Genomic DNA, 22210 nt, shown 5'->3' on the forward strand with positions numbered 1-22210 from the left:
TGGCGTTCAACTCCAGAAAGAGCCTCTGCACGTGTAACATTCAAGCTCAGCCCAAGCACACACCAAGTGAGCCCCAGAAGTGGATTTATGCATCAATTACTTACTTCTGTAAACCCTAGTAGCTAGTTTATTATAAATAGGACTTTTTACTATTGTATTAGAGATCTTGGGAACATCTTTGAACATCTTTGGACGCCTAGTTCTTAGATCAGAGGGGCTGGCCATTCGGCCATGCCTGGACCTTCCACTTATGTATTTTCAACGGTAGAGTTTCTGCACTCCATAGATTAAGGTGTAGAGCTCTGCTATTCCTCAAAGATTAATGCAAAGTACTACTGTTTTTCTATTCTATTCAACTTATTCCGCTTCTAAGATATTTATTCGCACTTCAACCTGAATGTGATGAACGTGACAATCATCATCATTCCCTATGAATGCGTGCCTGACAACCACTTCTGTTTTACCTTAGATTGAATGAGTATCTCTTGGATCTCTTAATCAGAATCTTCGTGGTATAAGCTAGATTGATGGCGGCATTCATGAGAGTTCGGAAAGTCTAAACCTTGTCTGTGGTATTCCGAGTAGGACTCTGGGATTGAATGACTGTGACAAACTTCAAACTCGCGAGTGCTGGGCGTAGTGACAGACGCAAAAGGAGGGTGAATCCTATTCCAGTATGATCGAGAACCTCAGATGATTAGCCGTGCTGTGACAGAGCATTTGGACCATTTTCACAAGAGGATAGGATGCAGCCATTGGCAAGGGTGATGCCTCCAGACGATTAGCCATGCAGTGACAGCGCATCGGACCATTTTCCAGAGAGGATTAAAAGTAGCCATTGACAACGGTGATGTCCTTACATAAAGCCAGCCATGGAAAGGAGTAGGATTGATTGGATGAAGACAGCAGGAAAGCAGAAGTTCAGAGGAACGAAAGCATCTCTATGCGCTTATCTAAAATTCTCACCAATGATATACATAAGTGTTTCTATCCTTATTTTATGTTTACTTATTATTTAATTTCGAAAACTCCATAACCTTTTGATATCCGCCTGACTGAGATTTACAAGGTGACCATAGCTTCCTTCATACCAACAATCTCCGTGGGATCGACCTTTACTCACGTAAGGTTTATTACTTGGACGACCCAGTGCACTTGCTGGTTAGTTGTATCAAAGTTGTGAATGAAAAACAATTTATTAAGACGTGCGTACAGAGTTTTTAGCGCCGTTGCCTGAGATCACAATTTCGTGCACCATGTCCCTAACAAAGATAATAATATTGAATCGTTTTATGAAAAAAAGGCAATGGCTTGATAAATCAAAACCCAAAAGGATGGATTTGCTTACCTAAACTCATGACTTCGTAAGGAGAAAGGATGACCAAGAGAAGTGCTGGAAATGGCAACTCAAGTTCACCTTGAAATAAAGATCCAGCAGAAAATTCTTCATTCAATTATTTTTTGAAAGTATGAAGAATGAACAAAATAAATAGGAATTATTTGTATTATTTTGTGCAAATTTTCAGATAAGATGCACAATTATCATATCCAAATGAATATAGAATAATTAAACATAAAACTGTCAAGCACATAATAAATAAAAAGCTTAAATGTACAAATTTTCATTCAAGTCTTCATCGCTACCCCACTCCATGTGACTCACTCTCTTCCTCATTCCTTCCCTATTTATTTCACTTTTCCTATTTCTATAAAATCATCCAATTTTTCCACTCCTTAGTTACACTATTAATTACAGCTTATAATGAACACGATTTATATCAAAGAATTCTAACACAGTTACTATGTTTGAGTGGCCAATTAAATTCTAACACCATTTTTTAAGGAATTAGCTCCCTTAATTAAAAATCCCAATCCCCAATAGTTGACTCATCCCAACCAACCTGACCAATCATATATGAGTCGGTAAACACTATTTACAACTTGTGCAGGTCCATCAATTGATAGATTGAAAAAATTTACAATGTTGAATCAAAAAAGAAAAGAATTATACTTGTAAATTACACCATTGTGAATTTTTCCATCTCACAAACTCTGAAAAGGAGAATAGAAACACTACCTTGTAGTACTTGGCTAAAGGAATAACAAACTAAAGGAATAACAAACTCTGAAGGACTAGCCCTGCAACCGAAAGAAAGATTTTGAGTTCAAGACTTTATAATTGAGAACAAGATTTCATTAAACAATTAGTTGATCCATGCCTCTGTAATTGAACAAACATACAAGAACTGATAAATTAGCATAAAGAAAAATAAAGATACTCACCTAGGATTGTAAAAAACGGTAAAGGGACTATTATTTGCAGCATCATGAGTAGCTGCCGCAAGAATCCCAATATGCATACTATCACTTGACAATACCGAGGATGATATGTTGGCTGGTTGTCTGTTAGCTCGCCTGATGTCCAAAAGAAGCTGTTGCTTTTCATCTCTGCCGGAACATTTAAAAGAGCAGGAAAGATAGTCAAAATGCAAGTCATTTGCTAAAGCCTAAAAATTTTATTTAGCATAGAATAACCCCTAGCCTTCTTTTTGGTATTTGTAGAGTCTTAAAAAAATAAAAAACATCAATACACTTCATTATTGAAAACATTTAAAATAATGCATGTATATAAAAACTGAAAAATGCATTCAAATTACCGCACATATTACAAAATAAGATAGTAATAAGCTAGTAATAAGTATTCTATAATTTCTGTCGTCTTTCTACTCATGTTACAATTACTCATCAACTAAGTAAATATTCGTTGAACTTAATAAATATTTAAAAATAAGAAAGCTTATCTTGGCATTAACTACATTGATAATAATGGATGATATCATATCTAATATAATAGAGTTAGACTATGGTTATTAATTAAATATTGTTCTCAGACTTGTGCAAAAGAATAGTATAGTATAGCAATACATACTCTATATCTACCAAACCATTATTCAACTGTATTCGGACATTTGGAGGCATCTTAATCTTAAAGACAAACCTTTGATGACAATATAGTAAAGATAGGGTAAATAATAATAATAATAATAATAATAATAATAATAATAATAATAATAATAATAATAATAGAAGAAGATGGACAACAAGTAGAATGCATAAGGCTCACATTGTCACTTCTCTCACAATATCTACTAGGGCCAATCCTTCCCTTGTCTTGATTTCATGTATTCCTATAAAATTAATGCCGGATATAAATCATAAATTGCATCTTTAAAATTCACTATAAAAGGTAAGGAATCACTTGTTACTTTTAAAACTATCTGAAAATTGTTCATTTAACAGCCAATAAGATATTTGCTCAATATTTTTAGGCATCGGATTTCCAGTGCACAGGTATACAACTTCTGTTATCTGCTGAAAAGTCATATGCGTTTACTGCAAATATTTAAGCAACAATGAGTATGTACCTCACCTGAATATAAACAAGAATGTTAGTAGGATTCCAAAACACTACAATTTTTCACAAGATCAAAAAGGCATGTATATGTTTCAAAGTTCAAACCCCTAATATTTCAACTGCAACATTTGAAAAAATGATATTGTACCTTGAGCATCAGGAAGCACAAATCAAGCAAGCAAGTATAATAATGACATAATAGAAACAGAACGAAAAAAAACTTATAACCTCTTAAGGATTGACAATGTCACTGTATCTAGCAGCCAAAATGATTGAAATGGTTGTTGGAACAAAAGGGTAGGATCCACCAATAACTGCAGGTAACCGAGTTCCAAAGAATGTTTGGAAGAATGTGTTTATGCCTGCTACAAATTATAGAGTTTGAATTACTCTTGCCTTCTCTTCCTATTCAAACAAAAACAAGAAAAAGAATAAACAAAAGTTTGCTGTGTTTGTTAGATTTATTATGAATTGGACTATATAAGATTGAAAATTTGAAAAGCATACTATTCATGAATCTTTCATTTTCTCCTCCCATCTGTGGAATTAGAGAGCTAGGAATCAGAATAGTTGTGCCAAGCATCACTAGATAATGTTGGAAACCAAGTAGGATTGCCTCAGCTTCATGCACATCAGAATTTCACAACTCAATTATCATAGTATGAATTCTCAAAAGGATGAATTCTCAACCAACACATAGTTGCAGGTTCTAGAAAGTCAATTTAACACCTTAAATAGAAATAAACAAATCCAGAAAATATATATAAGTTACTAAGTCATAATGCCAGAATCCGTTATATCTCTCTTCAGTTTAATGGATAATGTGAAGCAAGTCCCACAAACATTGCTATGTTTCTTTGTTCTAGTTATAGACGATATAATTTTTAGGAATGTTGATGGAAGAAGCAGGAAACATGTGCTATTAAGTATTAATCATTGAAACTACGAAATTTAATCCCGAACTAAATAAGCACAAAGTAGGAACAAATCCTCACCTCAATGACTCAGTTTCACGAGATTTCATAGCTTCGAACGCAGCTTCAATTGAAGCTTCCAGAGTCTCCAGCTCGCTCACCTTCCAGATCTACTCAGCCAGCACCACCGAGTCTGCACCCAAACCGTGCTCTGAATGCTTCAAGCCGCTGGAGCAAAACCAGAACCATCGGCAGAACCCGCTGTGGAAGACGACGCAGAAGATCTAAAGCATTACTATTCCGAGAGGCAAGAGCTCCACGAATTGAGAGGCTCCACGATCACCTCGTCCTCCATTCATAATTCCACCGGCGACACATTGATGGAGGAGACTTGGCAGTAATGGCGGCGAGGAGAAGAATAGCAGTAGCGATGGAATTAAGATTTTAGGGTTCAGACTCTCCCTCATTCTCTTTCTCGAAGAACTCTTCTGTTTTTTTTAGTATGCTCAGTTAATTTTTGTTTGGATTGGGCTTTTTATCATTAATTGGGTTAAGAGTATTATAATAATGGAAGTTTTTATTATATTATTTAAAATTATCACAAATAAAATATATTATGGAGGTTTTAATAACTCCCACTAAAAAACTTTCACAAATAAATAAGAATTTTGTAGTGTTTATTTTTTTTCAAATTATCGAATTTTACTTCATATTAAATGATGCACTTATGACAATCTCATTATATATGTTATGTTTGCATATATATAATTTGTTTTGCTATATTATTTACTTGTTTTATTTGGTTAGAAGTTCTTTAAATTAATCGGTAACTAATAAATTAAAGTTGAATAAACAGACTACTTTAAAAGAGGCACAATAATAAAAAAAGATAAAATTTTAATGGGAACCTGAATTTGGTGGCGGTTTTTAAACCACCGCAAAATAGGCATGTCGTTCGTTTCCTGGCATTTAGTGGCGGTTTTCAACTGTCGCAAAATGACTATCATTTTCGGTTTGTAGCCGCTGCAAAATTAATAGACCAAATTTCGAATCCCCAACGTCAACGAGTAAAAACCGCCACAAAACTATTTTTATTTCGTGGTGGTTATTCCAGCGGTTAGCTAAAACTACCGCTAACCGTTTACCCGCGACCTATTTTCCTGCAGGTATTTAACCTCCGCAATATGACACCAGAACCGTCGCAAAATGCCGGTTGTGTTGTAGTGATTAGTCATCAGTCAATATAATTGGGTATATAATTAACTAATATGTGTATGCTGGTTTTTTTATCTCATAATAAGGTGTGATTATTCGGTCTTTATTGCATGTTTATTTTGCCTCTTGGTCTCACTATCATATGTTGTCACATTTGGGTACTTCACGTGTTATTAATTTACCTTCATTATTTTTAGTCAATTAAGTTCAAGATGATTGGTTATTTTAGTCCTAATGTGATAGTTGATTTGTATAATCAAAAATATAATATTATCGATGTAAATAGCAAAACTCAAAACATTCATAATATCACAACATAAGAACTCTATACTACATATGATAATAAAAGAAACATATTTATGCTGCATACCTCTCGATACCAAATAGCGACTACTGATCATATAGTAGCAAGTAGTTCATTAACAAAAAGATATTAGAATTAAGCAAAGATAGACTGAACATAACAATAACGACTTACCTACGAACATAAAATATAACAACACAACTTAGAAACATCATAATCATCTAGTCCTTGCTTTAACCTTGGTTTCATCAAACCATATAGAGTCCTTCGGAGTGTAAGGTGTAGGACTTGATATTAACATTCTCATCCCAACTATGATGCAGTATATGTTCCTTTTAGATATCATGTATTTTAGTTTTGAAACCAAGATATCAATCCTCTCCGCATCATTTGAACCGCAAAAAGAACTCCGGTACTCTATGATAGAAATGATATCCTTCCCTAGAAATAGTGTAGGTTGATACGGCATTGCAATACCTGAAACCTTTAACATTCTTTCCTATCCCAACTCATTATCATCAATACGGGTCAACTTCAACATTACAACCTGTCTAGTGAAGCCTATGTTTGAATAGGACATGAAGCCTACTCCATTGTTATAATGTGTAAGAGAATGGTAGGTTGACTTTGCATGAGACAGAAACCTTCCTTCATAGGTGAACTTTTTTTGCAGTGAGAAAATGACAATGCTACGTGGTACCACATAGTTAACTCCTTTCTAACCAATCCAATAGACTGATCCCTTATCGACAACCGAGGTTGGACCAAGTTTTTGAATATCGCTGTGAAATGATCCACTATTTTTCCAAGCAGCATCAAACGAATTATACAATGTCTATGACATGGACTTGTGGAAAAAATGCTTTTTGTAGACATGAAGAATTTGATACTTAATGGTTTCAAACAAATGCCAAAAGCATAAAGGGAGACCGCATGGCAACAGTGTTTTCTTGCCTCATCCGAGACATAGTTTACATTGCAGGTAAGCGGATTCCAGATGACCAACATAAAGTTTAGGCCATCTTGGAAAAACCTAATACATAGGTTCCCATTATCAGACCCTATCATTGAGTAAAATCTAAAATGGTTTATATTGACAGATAAATTAAGTTGAATCTGCTCTCCATTTTGTGGATTTGCCCTCAGAAACCATTGGTAGTTGTCATTAGTTGGAGGGTATCCAACACCAATGATAAGTGTGGTGCTCATGTTCTTATTTTCTTGGTAGTTCAGCTTCACAAACAATGTTCTAGAGAGCTTGTACCTCCATGCTTTATTTAGAGTCCTACATCTAGCTATTTTTGGGTCGGTCTTTGCCAAGATCTTCTACAATAGGTCGTCATTGAGGTGTGGAAGGAGCACTCTCCTTGGTGGTATATCACTCATTTTTTTTTATTAAGGACAAGAATTTTATAGATAATAATTTGGATATAGTATAAGATTTCTTATTGTTGCTTGTTTTCATACTCACAGCAGATTTATATATACATCCGTTGTTAAGCACTTTGTGCATAATACTATTTTTTAAATAGTTAAATCTTAATGACGGGGTTATGATCCAAATGATAGAAACAATGGTCATTAAAAAAAAAGAAATCATAAACACTGAATCCCCAATGTAAAGGACTAAAGGAAAATATCTCTACATAGACAGAGTAAAAGCTATATATCTTGCATGTTTCTATGATTTGTAGGTTATTTACATATTCTCTATTAATATAATTTTTTCATTTCTTATGTTTGGTTTAAAGATATTCTTCTAAAATGAATAAATACCTGATATTGAAAAAATGAGTATAAAAAAGAAAGTGTATTTGATAAAATCCAAACTTTATCTGGGCAATATCAGTCTTTCACTCTTTCTCTTAAGTTTGACCGTTACCTTATTATGTTACACTTAATTACTGCATTTTCAGGTTCAGGTATTTATATCCCCTAAAGCAAACGTCTTTAACCCTAAAAATGTGAAGGTAACTATTGTCAATCTTTTTAATTACACCTATGCTAGCTAGCCTATCGTATCACTCATTTAACTTTATTTGACCCTAAGTAGTAAAACTTTTTCATGTTAGACTAATTTTTTATTCATCTATCCGTTAATATTCATTGGTCTAATATTTTATCCCCTTCAATTACATGTTGTAAGGGGTAAAAACAGAATGATAACAACAATATGTGTAAAAGAAAAAACTAGTTATCATTTTAGTGGTTAATTAAACTAAAGACTGGCAATCCAAAATGTAATACAAAAACTAAATTCAAAGTCAACATAATTTACCAACAGAAAGTGATAAAGTTAACTGATAATTAGAAACTAACATTACATAGTCTAACAATGACAATATTCCACATCTTGGATTTAGATTTTCTATTTCTTATTAGTCTTTCTGGTGAATTTGTTGGTTGAGAATTGTCCTTCCTCATCATTTATGTCGGTGCTTGAGAAGGCACATTTCATATCATTGGAAGTTCTTTTAACTGGGATTTTGTTTTTGAAACTTGATATAGAAGCCTCCATAGGATCCTTTAAATCAAATAAACAACGAAATGTGTTAATCAATCTAAGTATTGTTTTTAACAGTCTTTAAACTATTTTTAAAGACAGTAAATATGCTTTATTAAATCCATACCATATTAAACTAACTATCACTATCGATCTTGATATTAATAATGTTTTCCGAAATATTAATCGTGTTGCTACAGCCCATCTCCTGTGAACAGGGTAAGTATAATTCTATTTAGAATTGACAGCAACCAACTAAGCAAATATATATATATATATATATATATATATATATATATATATATATATATATAGTTAAAGAAAATGAACTACTACCCAACTTATAGATGGGTTTGCAGATACGTTAGAATGCTCTTCTTTTTGCAAGTACTTGTCTATCAAATGTTCATCATCACATATTTTAATGACTGGATAAACTTGGTCAAAATGCTTGATATTTTCATATTTAATATTAATTTTAAATAAAGCCTTTTTGTCTATCATATTGTCAAGGGAGGAGGGGTATTCTCCCTCACCAGTATCTTGCAATAAAAAAAAAATCCTCTCTAGTAGTTTAGTTTAAGAATGTTGAATTGGATATATTTTCTTTGAAAATCTCAACTCGGTATGCACTAACCTTTTCTTCCCTAACTTGATTTGCTCTCTTTTTACAGAGTTATGTTGTTTTCCTGTCCCAAAGCAGTAGGCTGATGCTCCCGTTACCATCATACACCATCACTTCGACCTTTGAACCTATCAGTAGAAAACAATTCCCACAATAAATTTATTCCAATTTTAGGATTTTTCTAGATTTACTATACTAAATTGTCTATGTAGAGCATAGTCCCAAACCTAATAAAGCAGATCCGTATGTGTGTCCACATTTAGTATATCCATACCTATCTCCAATAGGAGTCTCAACTTTCTTCGAGCACTTTCTACATGATTTATAAGACCAATCATTTTTACCTATATTTATAGCAACAATGGTGCCAACAATCTAGTACGTTCCTTCATGAAAAATGTTAATTAACATTGGTGAGTGTTTGAAACCATGGTATGACAACATATCAAGAGTATTTCACATATACATATGTATTATCTCTTTTGAACTTAGGGTCTGTTCAACAGTCTTCACGACAACAACACTATTGTTTAGCTCATCAGTCGTGGACCATGCCCCTTGGATTGAAACTTGACTAATCCTAGATGTACTTGCAGGTGCAATATTAAACAGTCTGAACATTATATTGTAATTGTAAGCATGAAATTATTCTTATGAACATTAACTTCAAGGTGCAAAAGGTTAATAACAACAAATGTGCAATAACTGGTACTAACCTGTTTCTAAAACCAAGTACCTCTGCTAACTCCAAGTCGACATGTACTTTAGATATGGAAAAGTTGCTATGGACAAATGTCTTTCCATTCCACTTTGTTGCCTTGAAGTATTACAACACAACAATAAGGGATTCTTCCCTTATATCTTCTAGGTGTGGAAGGAGGTGATCAACCGTTTCTCCGAATAGAATACAACCAATCTTGTTGTCCCTGTTAAAGAAACCAAAATGGAAGAAGAGTACAAATTCTTTTATTTTCATCATATGATATATGTTTATTTAATAGTAATATATCTTTGGGTTTGGGATCAAATTATAAATCTTCCAAAACAACTGCCAACCATTTGGTTTTTTTTCCATTGCTGGTAACCAACTCTCGTGGATCCTCTTTCCCAAAACCTCTCCAATCATGTCTAGAAAAAAAACACATTGAGTATAGTCAAACTCTAGGGATGGAAACATTTAAGTAATAAACACCAATATAACTTCTAGGTTTTATGCCAAAAATATAATATACACATATTAAGATAACTTTCAGTAACGCATTTTAAACTAACCAAACAGTTCGGTATTGTCAAGCTTTTCAGCATATAGTAACTCAAGAATAGTCTTCAATCGAAATGCTTCAAGGGAATAGCTTGGGTTTTCAATCGGATTTACAATGGTCCTATAGGAGAACGTGAGGACCCACTTTACTGAAGTTACCCTAGACTTTGTCTTGTTATCAACAACTATGAAGTTCTTCATCACATACATGCAGAACTCTCAGGTGTTACCCAACCACTTTTTCAAAAACGGGTTAGGAATTGATGCATGAATCCTATCATCCCGAAAGATATTTAGTTAGAATAATCAATAATTAAAAGAAGATCGAAAAATATAAATACCATTACAAAGGATTTTTTTTGAATAACATACCTTAATATCCTGAAGAATCATCTCAATCGATCCCACTTCTTTCTCGTTGAACTTGCTAGGACTCTCCCAGAGTCTTACCACGTATACCTTGAAATTCTAGGCTAATTTTTTTTGCATTGACATCACACAAGTAATCATAACATTCAGTCATTTTTTGTGATTTGTACTACAGAGGAAGATAAAACTATTTTTATTTTTTAAGAGGTGGGAGCAAAATGTTTTAAAGACGGGGTAAAATGTGGTTTTGCATCAAACAACTCTATTTATATTGACGTTCCACCGATTATTTTATTTGAAATTGAATTCTTTTATTGTACATTTGTCTTCCGGTCTTTTAATGGAGCAAAATCTTCCTATTAGATAGAAGTGCAATTTCATTATAATATATTTGCCAAGAGTCTACTACTGCCACTTGGCATGCATTAGCCATTAACATTTGTCAAGTAAATAACTGCTCCACTTGTCAAATACTTATTCATCTAATGCTCTCCTATTATATATATAGGAAGATGAAGTTCACCTACATATATGGGTTAATAGTCAAATTAGTTCCTGAAAGATAAGACATTCTTCAAATTCATCCCTAAAAATTTTTTTCAATTAAATTGGTCCTTCAAAGATTGTGAATTAATCATATTTGTCCTCCAGTCACTCCATTAACAATTTTCTTCAAAGATTGATATTGTAAAATGTTAATTGATAACATATATAATATATGATATGTCTAATTGGATATTGACCAAATATGTTTATAAAAATTCATTAATTTAGTCATTTTCCTTAATTACAAAAATTCTATTCCTAATATGACCTAGTGACTAAGTTGATAGATTTTTATAAACATATTTAGTCAACGTCTAATTAAACATGTTATGTGTCATATATGCTGTTAGTTAACATTTCACATCGTCAATCGTTGACGAAAATTGTGAGTGGAGTAACTAAAGGACAGATATGATTAATTCATAATCTTTGAAGGACTAATTTGATTGAAAAAATCTTTTTAAAACGAATTTAAAAAATGTCTTATCTTTTAGGAATTAATTTGACTATTAACCCTACCATCTCTTTAAAATTATTGACACAAAAAAAACTCTATAAAATTATGGATTTTGGGTAAACAATGACCCTAATTCCCCCAACCCATTAAAAACATCTCAAAAAACATAGGCCCACGTTATCCGCCCAAAACTTAGGCATCCAGGCAGTTGGCTTATCTAGTCCATTCCACAAAAAAATTAGCCAAAGGTATCCATTATCAACATCCAATTAACACTTAATCCTTCGACCAAGATAATACCACATCTGAAAAGCTATTTTGCACACCTATCAAGGAACTATCTGAAACACGGGGACGGATTCAGTATGCCAAACGTGTTTGCACACCAAAGTGCCAAAAAGTGATTTGGCTGACCGGTGAGCACTTTTAATGAGAAACCATTAGATTATTGTATGTTTTTTAATCTAACAGTAAAGATTTTTTTGAACTTAGTTTCATATGATTGGCTAGTTAATATTTTATATAATTTTTGGGTCAGTGGGGTAACTTTATAAATATTAGTTTTATGATGGTTATTGTTGTTAAATTTAAAATGTTTTGTGGTATTATATCAAAAAATAAAAAATTAGATATTTAAATTAATTCAAAATTGATAAAATTTGTATTGAATAAGATATTTTTCTGTTATATTATTTTGCACATCGTTGAACGCTGGAGTGGGGGCATCAAGCCAAAGTGGAAGAGGATGGGACTTTACCTCCCATGATAGCACATCGTGTGGACAGGATAGCTTCTTGGCTAATATCCTGGCTGCCAACGCGCACGACCCTCTTCACCAACACGGTCCTTCACCTCCGATGACGGCATCCCCAACGCCCGCAACCGCGTCGGCATACGACAATATTTCAGGTGTGCAGCAACGCCTTGATAGCAACCATGGCGCAGATGCCCCGACTAGGAGGATTACAGTATGGTAGGGATGAGATTAGGAGGGAGATGCTGTCACGTGTACACATGGCAGATGCCTTCCTCCTCTTTGTCGTTCTCTTAGCTTCCTCCTCTTCCTCCGCTGTTACAAGCTCTATCTTCATCGCCGGCGACGACTCCAAACCTCCCCACTGCATCTGTTACTCACTTTTTCGTCGCGCCATCAACTCCTTCTCATCTCTAATCGGCCATGGCAGTTTTGGCACCGTCTTCTCCGGCATTCTCTTTCCTCCGTGAGAACTCGGTGAAGCTCTGGACTCCACAACAACCTTGCAGCAAGATCTTCCTTTTAATTTGTTGGATTATTACCATTTACGATTTTTAATTTTTTTGTTAAACAAGAAGCGATAAAATGAGGTTGGTTAGATTTATCTACTGGTCATTATTTGTTGGAATTTTGAGAAGGATGAAACATTTTATGAAAAGAAAAAATAAATAATAAATAAAAATTTTATATTTTAAATTAATTCAACGTTCGAGTCACCAAAAAAAATTAATTTTATATTCTAAACCAATTATTATGAGTTAAATAATTCGGTTCAATCTTCTTTTAAAGTAAGATATTCTGAAAATTAGTAATATTTGGAATAACTTAATTAATATGGTAATATATATTGAAAATTAGTGATTTTGATACGTTAATTTTATTAATTATAGTTAAATAATATCAAAAATAATTTTATTAATTATAGTAAGATCTCATATGAAATTAGTAGTTTTTTAGAATAAATTTATGGATTATAGTAATATAATTTAGAAAATTAGTTTTTTTTAGTAATTTTATAAATTAGAGTAATATGATTTGAGAAATTAGTAAATTTTTAAAGTAATTTTATTAATCATATTAATATGATATAAGATATTAATAATTATGTTAAATTAATTTCATCAACTATAGTAATATGTTATGAAAAATTATTAATTATATAGAGTATTAATTATAGTAAGATACTATAAAAACTAGTATAGATAGAGAGTATATAGAGAGAACAGATAGTACACACAAAAGAATTCAAAAAGATAATATGAAGAAGAAGAAGTCTTATATTACACAAATAAAAATCTCATAAAGAACCATGAATCCTAAACTCTAAATTAGTAATTTTTAGGGTAATTTGATTAATTATATATAGAGTAATTTGATTAATTATATATATATATATATATATATATATATATAATAAATTAATAATTTTGTTATATTAATTTTATTAACTATATTTAAATGATATGGAGAATAATTTTATTAATTATAGTAAGATGTCATATGAAATTAGTAATTTTTTAGAATAATTTATAGGTTTCAGTAATATGATTTAGAAAATTATTTATTTTTATAGTAATTTTATTAATTATAGTAATATAATCTTAGAAATTAAAAGTTTTTCTAAAATAATCTTATTAATTATACTAATATAATATGAGAAATTAATTATTATGTTAAATTAATTTTATTAATTACAGTAATATGTCATAAAAATGTATTAATTATATAGAGTATGAATTAAAATAACGATATCAAATTAAAAAAAATAACGATATAAAATTTTTAAGTTAAAAAATAATAATTTAAAATTTGAAATGCATGTGCAAAACCAATACAAATAACCATATTCATATTATTCCATATACGAATTTTGGCTATTTTTAACTTAGAAAATATTTGTATTTTATTTAGTTTATTAAAATAAAAAGGTCAAGAAAAAAAGAGAAGTGATCAATGAACTATAGCTCAGATGACATAGTCTTTTCATACTGACCTAAGGGGTTGTGGATTTGAATCTCCTTATCTTTAGAAGAAAAAAAAAATTATTTAACCTGTAAAATTTGATAATGTGTTTTAAAATTAAATTTTAATTTAATTTATTCACTTTAAAATTTTTATTTTGTTAGTATGATAAAAATTTTAACCCCAAACTCCAATTCCAAAACTCCAAAACCCAAATCACAAGCTCCCAATTCGAAATTTTTAACTTCAACCTCCAATCTCTAACTCCCGAATTCTAAATCATAAATCCTAAACTCTCGTAACTAGTGTTTTGTTTTTTTAAAAAATAAGATAAATATATTTTGTTATAGTCAAACTAATATTTAAAAATTTTTATAAATATTCATATAATATTTTAATTTTATCAATTAAAATATTTTTAATATTTTCTAAAAATTGTCTTATTTTTTTTTTTACAAAATCTAATAAAAGAAAGACAAAAAATAAAAATAAAATAAGAGTGATATTTGTATATATAAGATAAGAGTAATATTTAAATATATAAAATATATCTTTTTTTTAAGGTAAGATATTCTGAAAAATTAATAATATTTTGAGTAACTTAATTAATTATAGTAATATATATATAAAATATAAAGTATTTTTTAGATAAATTGTAATGATATTTTAATATTTTATTGATATTAAAATATAAAATAAAATTTTTAATGTCTTATTTTAATTATATCAAGTATTTAAAATATTTTTTGTTTTAATAAATAATAATATATACTATATCTAAATTTATTTTAAGAATATATGTTAAGAATAAGACTAGACACGAGGACACGTGATGGTATTTAGGCGTGTCCAGGCGTGTCCGGAGAAGAATTTTTTATTTTTTATTAAGGCACGATTGGACACAGCAGACACGCATGTCAGACGAGTGTCGGTAAGTGTCGTGTCCGAAATGTGTGAATAATTTTTTTTAATTATAGTAATATAATTTAGAAAATTAGTTATTTTTTAGTAATTTTATTAATTAAAGTAATATGATCCGAAAAATTAGTAAATTTTTAAAATAATTTTATTAATTATATTAATATGATATTAAAAATTAACCATTTTGTCAAATTAGTTTTATTAACTATAGTAATATGTTACGAAAAATTATTAATTATATAGAGTATTAATTATAGTAAGATACTGTAAAAGTTAGCACAGATAGAGAGTATATAGAGAGTATAGAGAGTACACATAAAAGAATTCAAGAAGATAATACGAAGAAGAAAAAGTCTCATATTATACAAATAAAGATCTCATAAACCCTGAATTTTAAACTCTAAATTAGTAATTTTTAGAGTAATTTGATTAATTATATATATATATATATATATATTAAAAATTAGTAATTTTGTTATATTAATTTTATTAACTATAGTTAAATGATATGGAGAATAATTTTATAGGTTTCAGTAATATGATCTAGGAAATTGGTTATTTTTTTAGTAATTTTATTAATTATAATAATATAATCTAAGAAATCAAAAAATTTTAAAAATAATCTTATTAATTATGTTAATATGACATGAGAAATTAATTATTATGTTAAATTAATTTTATTAATTATAGTAATATGTCATGAAAATTTATTAATTATATAGAGTATGAAATTAGTATATTTTAAATTAATTTTATTAAATAATTGATAGGTATTATCATTAACTTGGGAAATAAATCAAAAATAAAAAAAATATATGTAAAAAGTTCTAAGGTTCAAATAACAAGATGGAATATATCGAGGATCAGAAGAAGAAAAGAAAACCTTAAACTCTAAATCTTAAACTCTAAATTCTAAACTCTAAATTAGTAATTTATCGTTAGTGCCTGGTGAGCCGCTTTTTTATTGAGTTTAAGAAATTAATTTTATATTTTTATTTTAAAATTATAAATTTATTAATAATTAAAAATAAATTATAAAAAACTAAAATACCTTAAATTATTTAACATGTAAAATAGTAAAAAAAATTAAATTAAAAAATAAGATTAAAAAAATATTAATTTACTATTATGTGTAATAAAATTATATAAAAATTTATTGATATTATTTAAAAATTAGTTATTTATAAATATTATTAAATTTATTTATTTTTTTAATTCTATTTAATTAGAAGCAAATTTAAAAATTTATATCGAAAACATTTTTTATCTCCATCCATAATTCTAATGCATAAAAAAAATATATTTTTTCAATTTAATATTAAAATAATAGTACTTTTATCTGACATTTAAGTAAAAATTATCTTTTATAAATAACTAACATGTATTTTAGTTTATATATACTCTTTTTGAATCAGAATAATGTTATTATCATTATTTTTTGAATTATATTTTGGTTTATAGTAATTTTAATTTTATTAAAATATGATATAAATAAAGTCACATCAACATTAAAATAAAAAATACTTATCTAATAAATTTGAAGAGTGAATGATATATTAACAAAAAAATAAAATTAATTTCTTAAAAATAATAGAAAAGTGGCTGAAATTGCCTGTTCAGCCGATTTTTTATTGAGTTAAAAAAATATTTTTATTTTTTATTTTTAAAATTATAAATTTGATATCAATAAATAAAAATTAATTATAAAAAAATAAAATATTTTAAATTATTTAAGATATGTAAAAGATATAAAATAATTAAATTTAAATTAAAAAAGGTAAAAAGTTATATTATTATTATGTATACTAAAATTAAGATAAAGATTTACTAACATGGTTTACAAATTAGTTATTTATATATTAAATTTATTTATTTTCTCAATCTTATTTAATTTGAAGCAAATTTAAAAATTTATATTCAAAACACTTTTTATCTTTATGTATAATTCGAATAGATAAAAAAATATTTTTTAATCTTATATTAAACATCTTTAATTATTTTTAATTTTATTATTATTTTAAAATTATTAATTTTTATTTTGATTATATCATCTCATTATATTATACACTATCATTTTTTCTTATCATTCTTTTTACATGGATAACTATTATCGTCTCACCATCACTATTATGTTGTCTTGTTTTATTTTTTTCTTGTTTTTTTATGTTGTCTTGTTTTATTTTTTTCTTATTTTTTTCTTCTATTAACCACAACCGCAATCAATTACCATAATACCATTATGTCAGCTCTCATTTTTGTTCATCACTTTGTATGTGAAAGACAGATTAAAAATATATAGAATGAGTTAACAAAATAATTTATGAGAGTTCTTCAGTTTATTATTGATAGGTATATATATGTAAAAGAAAATTAAAAAATAAATATCAGATAAAAAAAATAATCATTTTTTTAAATTAAATTGATGAGAGAAAACTTTGTATGTGAAAGACAGATTAAAAATATATAAGAATGAATACAGTTTGGTAAGTAAACTTAAGAGAAAGGAAAATGAAGGTGAAAGTTATGCGTGAAATTAATATCTACAGTAAAATGGTATAAAATTTGCAATTATAGGCGAGAAAAAGATGGAGGCAATACAATCACGATATTCAAGGAAGGAGAATGATGGCCACAGTAATAATATAGAAGAGTGCACCTAATGGTGAGAGGAGAAGCACTAAAAATTGAATAATGAGATCAAACTTGGTATAAAGTACTCACATAAAGAATATACCCAAAATAAAACGATAAGATCCATAAAAAATTATTTATCACTCCTAATTATTTTTTTCCTCCTTTCATACATGGTGTCGAAAATCAACATTTGGCATAGTTATTATCTAGTTCAGAAAATTACAAAAACTCATCCAAATAATTGTTACATACAGAGAAGCACATTCAGACTTGGAAAGAGAAGTAAGAAAAATTGAAAACGGATAAAATTAATTAAATGGATAAATTATTGGAATAAAGAATTGAAGAAGAGGTTACTGTTCCTACAACTATTAGTGAAATACAGAATGAAACTAAGATAGAAGAATATGTGTTGCATGTACGGGAGAATCTCTATCATTAAGGGCAACATTAAAAAGTAAATTTGGATACGAAAACTCCATATCCACATTATATATTGTTATAGATTTCTGTTACTTGTGCCTGTTCCATTGTCATGCGCTTTCATTCCTGTATGTTTCAAAAGTAAAATATAATTATTAAAAACTAATTGAATTCATAACAAGGAAAATTAGTTATCGTGTTACCTGTATCAAATTGAATTCATTTGTCTAATTGTAGTCAATCGGGCTACTCCTATGTTTATAGTTAATCGAGTACCTTTACCTGCGTTTGGCATTGGAGTTGGAATTGGAGTCAGTTGATATGGCAACTTGTTTTTCTTGTCGAATCATCTCCCGATAAGTTGCACGTCTTCTAGTCAGGTGTTGCTGTCTTTGTTCTTTGATCATGTTGTCTTCTTTGCCTAGCATATTCTGTTCAAGTGGGTCGACGTTGACGTGATTGTTGATTTTGTGAAGTTTCCGTCTAGCATATTCTGTTCAAGTGGGTCGACGTTGACGTGATTGTTGATTTTGTGAAGTTTCCATTTCTATTTGTCAGAAAGATAGCAAGATGCAGAGAAGAAAAAGGTTTGCGAGACCAAAATTGAGAGTGAAAAAGTATTTAATTCTGTTGGGTTTCCGTTTTTAAATTGAGTACGTAGGAGCAGTTTTTTATTGGAAATATGTCGTGGGTTGAAAATGAATCATTCTGTTGTAAGATAATTTTTTTTTTATAAAAAAATAAAAAATTGAGGACGTGGTAACAGTTTGTTAACAAAAATAAAAAAGAAATAGGGGTAAAATAGGGAGAAAGAATTAGATACTAAACTTTTCTATCCCATTATATATTGGTATAGATAAAAAAATAGTTATTATGACAAAAAAAAATAATAAATAGAAAATAATAGAAAAAATAGTTATTATAATAGAAATCAAAGTTGTCAATCATGCAATGGCAAGAGAAAGAGTACGTACTCAGAGAGAATGAGAGAAGGAGAGAGCGGGAGAGAGCGTTTGAGGGTGAAACACGGTGAAGAAGATGGCCATGCCATCGAAAGAGATAAGGGGGAGAGTGTGGGAGGGTTTGCATCAGGTGTGAAGGAGGGATCAAGTAAGGGCGACCTTAGTTCCAGGGTGACTTCCAAGATTTCGTTCCGTGACAAGGTTATTGGTTCTACGGTAGCCACAGGGATAAATCGGGCTGAAGCTCTAGATGAGGATTCCATGGCAGTGGTAACTGGAAAACAAGGAGATCCTATGCCTCCAAGAGTTTGCTTCTCCGAAGAGGCTAGAAACATCCTTTCTGAACCATACAAGGAAGCAATTGTGATTAAGGTTCTTGGAAAAAACCTTAGTTACACGGCCATGTTTCACAAATTGAAAGGGGTATGGAGGATCACCGGTGGATATGAAATCTTGGATGTGGGTTTTGGGTACTTCCTCGTTAAATTTGATCGCATGGACGATCGAGAGAAGGTTTTACTAGGGGGGCCATGGATGATCTTCGGTCACTATATTGCGGTCAAGCCATGGACACCGGATTTTAAACCTTGTGAGGACACTTTCGGGGAGACTATGGTTTGGATTCGAATCTCTGGTTTGAGCATATGGTACTATCAGGATAAAGCCATGATGAGAATCGCTTCTGCTGTGGGAAGACCAGTCAAGGTGGATCTGGCTACTAAGTTGGCGGAAAGGGGAAAATTTGCTCGGGTTTGCGTGCAAATTAATCTTGGTTTGCCGGTGGTCCGGAGTGTGATTGTCGATGAGTTTGAATATAAGGTGGAGTATGAATGCTTACACCTTATTTGTGACAAGTGCAATTGTTTCGGGCATCCAGCAACTGACTGCAGAATGACCCCAATAGATTCGGAAAGGGTGGATCGAAAGGAAACATCAGTGACCGAGACGGCGGCCCGGGTGGTGCAGCCACAGGAAGCTTCAAAAGAGAAAATTTTTGAATTTGGATGCAATCCCAAAGAGTCAGTGATAGTTGCAGAAATTGGGGAGGAATTAGATGATACGTTGCATGGGAAGGAAGTGGGGTCCCAACATTTGGAAAATGAGGCTGGCTGGACCAAAGTCAGCGGCAAAAGGAGAGAAAAATTGAGTCAATCAAACAAAGCCCAACAAACATCTAAAGATAAAATGCCGGTGCGCTCAAATCAGAAATTGGACCAGAACCGTGACTTTGGGCTACGTATGAGAGGAGCCGAATCAGGGGTGAAGACCGGGTCGGTTAGCGGATCTAAGGCACGCATGGCATCTTCCAAACAGCAAGGGGTGAAGGGCAAATCTGTCTCCGTTGCGGTGCCGACTTTCACTGCCATTATCAAAAACGGACACAAGAGGTTGCGCCCTTCTTCTTTGCAGAATTCGCCGTCGACTCCGGACTGCCTTGGCGACACCAGCAAGCAGCAAATCGGCAAATTGGAAGGGTTGTCAGTGGAGGGACACAGACAGACTGGGCAACAACCGGACAAGGACAAGCAAGGCTCAGGGGGATATGATGGTGGATCTTCATCATCTCGTTAGGGACTTCAGCTGAGGTTGGTCCTTTTTACAATACAAATTGTTTTATGGATTATTTAGATTTAAGCTTTCTATTTTGGAATATTAGAGGTGCCTCTAATAAATTGGCCCGGGTTCATAGTAAGGAGTTAGCGAATAAATTTCATCCTACTTTTTTCATTCTGTTTGAAACCCATATTGCTTTCGAGAGGATGAAATCTTTTTGGAATAATCTAGGTTACCAGGATGTTGGTATTGTTGAGGCTAATGGTCATAGTGGGGGTATCTGGGTTCTATGTTCTAATTCAAATATTTCTGTGAGAGTATTGGATGTAGTTGATCAATGTATCAGTTTTGAAATCACTATGGGCAATACATCTAGTTACTGCAGTGCGGTGTATGCTAATCCGCATATACATCGGCGTAAAGAACTGTGGGGTGACTTGACAAGGATTGCTAATATGATCCACGGACCTTGGATTGTGTTAGGGGACTTTAATGATGTTTTGTTGCAGAGTGAAGTTAGAGGGGGGCAATTTAGACTTGCCAGAGCAGAACAATTTGCGGAAACATTGGAGGATTGTGGGCTGTTTGATATAGGGGCTATTGGGAGAAGATTCACTTGGTACAGGAAGGTGAAAGGTGGGGTGCAGGTGGCCAAGAAGCTTGATAGAGCAGTCATCAACCAGGACTGGCGACTAATGTTTCCAGAGGCTTATACTGAGGTGCTGGCGCGCCTTCACTCTGATCATTGCCCATTATTCACTAGGTGCAAGATGGCAAAGAGGGCTACCAAGGGCCATCGTCCGTTCAGATTCCAGGCTGCGTGGATGACTCATCCTCTTTTTAGGAATGTTGTTGATACAGCTTGGAATAGAGGAGCTCCGGATGTAGTTAAATGTTTGTTGGAGGTTCAAAAAGATGCAACTAGCTTCAATAAAAAGGTTTTTGGCAATATTTTTGTTAAGAAAAGGGAGTTGGAGAGGCTTTTGAATGACGTTCAGATTACTCTGGAAAGTCGAGAGGATCAACAGCTTAGGATCAAAGAGCAAGTTTTGCATCAGGAACTGAATGCTGTCCTTCTTCAAGAAGAGTTGTTGTGGTATCAAAAATCTAGAGAACAATGGGTGAGATGTGGAGACAGAAATACAAAATTTTTTCATCTGCAGACAGTTATCAGGAGAAAGAGGAACAAAATTCATGGGTTATTTTTGGAGGATGGGTCTTGGACCACGGAGACTACGACTCTAGAACTGGCGGCAAATTCTTTCTTTCAAAAGCTCTTTTCTACAAGGGAGGATATTGACCTGGACGCCATGGGGCCTTTTCCTTGCCCGTCTCTTAGTACTGAGGCTTGTCAAAAGTTAGTGGAACCGGTGACGTCTGAAGAGGTTAAA

At 31.4% G+C, this 22210-nt stretch overlaps 1 protein-coding gene across 1 annotated transcript; it reads right to left on the bottom strand.

Moving 5' to 3' along the window:
* Positions 1-8026: 8026 nt before the first annotated feature.
* Positions 8027-12873, bottom strand: LOC140179511 (uncharacterized). The gene is made up of 7 exons (XM_072218398.1): positions 12367-12873; positions 10610-10710; positions 10249-10511; positions 10033-10104; positions 9693-9902; positions 8989-9104; positions 8027-8372 (listed from the first exon to the last, which is right to left on the bottom strand). Exons 3-5 carry the CDS (start codon positions 10445-10447, stop codon positions 9841-9843), a joined length of 333 nt encoding a protein of 110 aa, XP_072074499.1. The 5' UTR covers positions 10448-10511; positions 10610-10710; positions 12367-12873; the 3' UTR covers positions 8027-8372; positions 8989-9104; positions 9693-9840.
* Positions 12874-22210: the final 9337 nt, after the last annotated feature.

This window comes from Arachis hypogaea, chromosome 15, assembly GCF_003086295.3.
Source record: "Arachis hypogaea cultivar Tifrunner chromosome 15, arahy.Tifrunner.gnm2.J5K5, whole genome shotgun sequence".
Taxonomy (NCBI): Eukaryota; Viridiplantae; Streptophyta; class Magnoliopsida; order Fabales; family Fabaceae; genus Arachis; species Arachis hypogaea.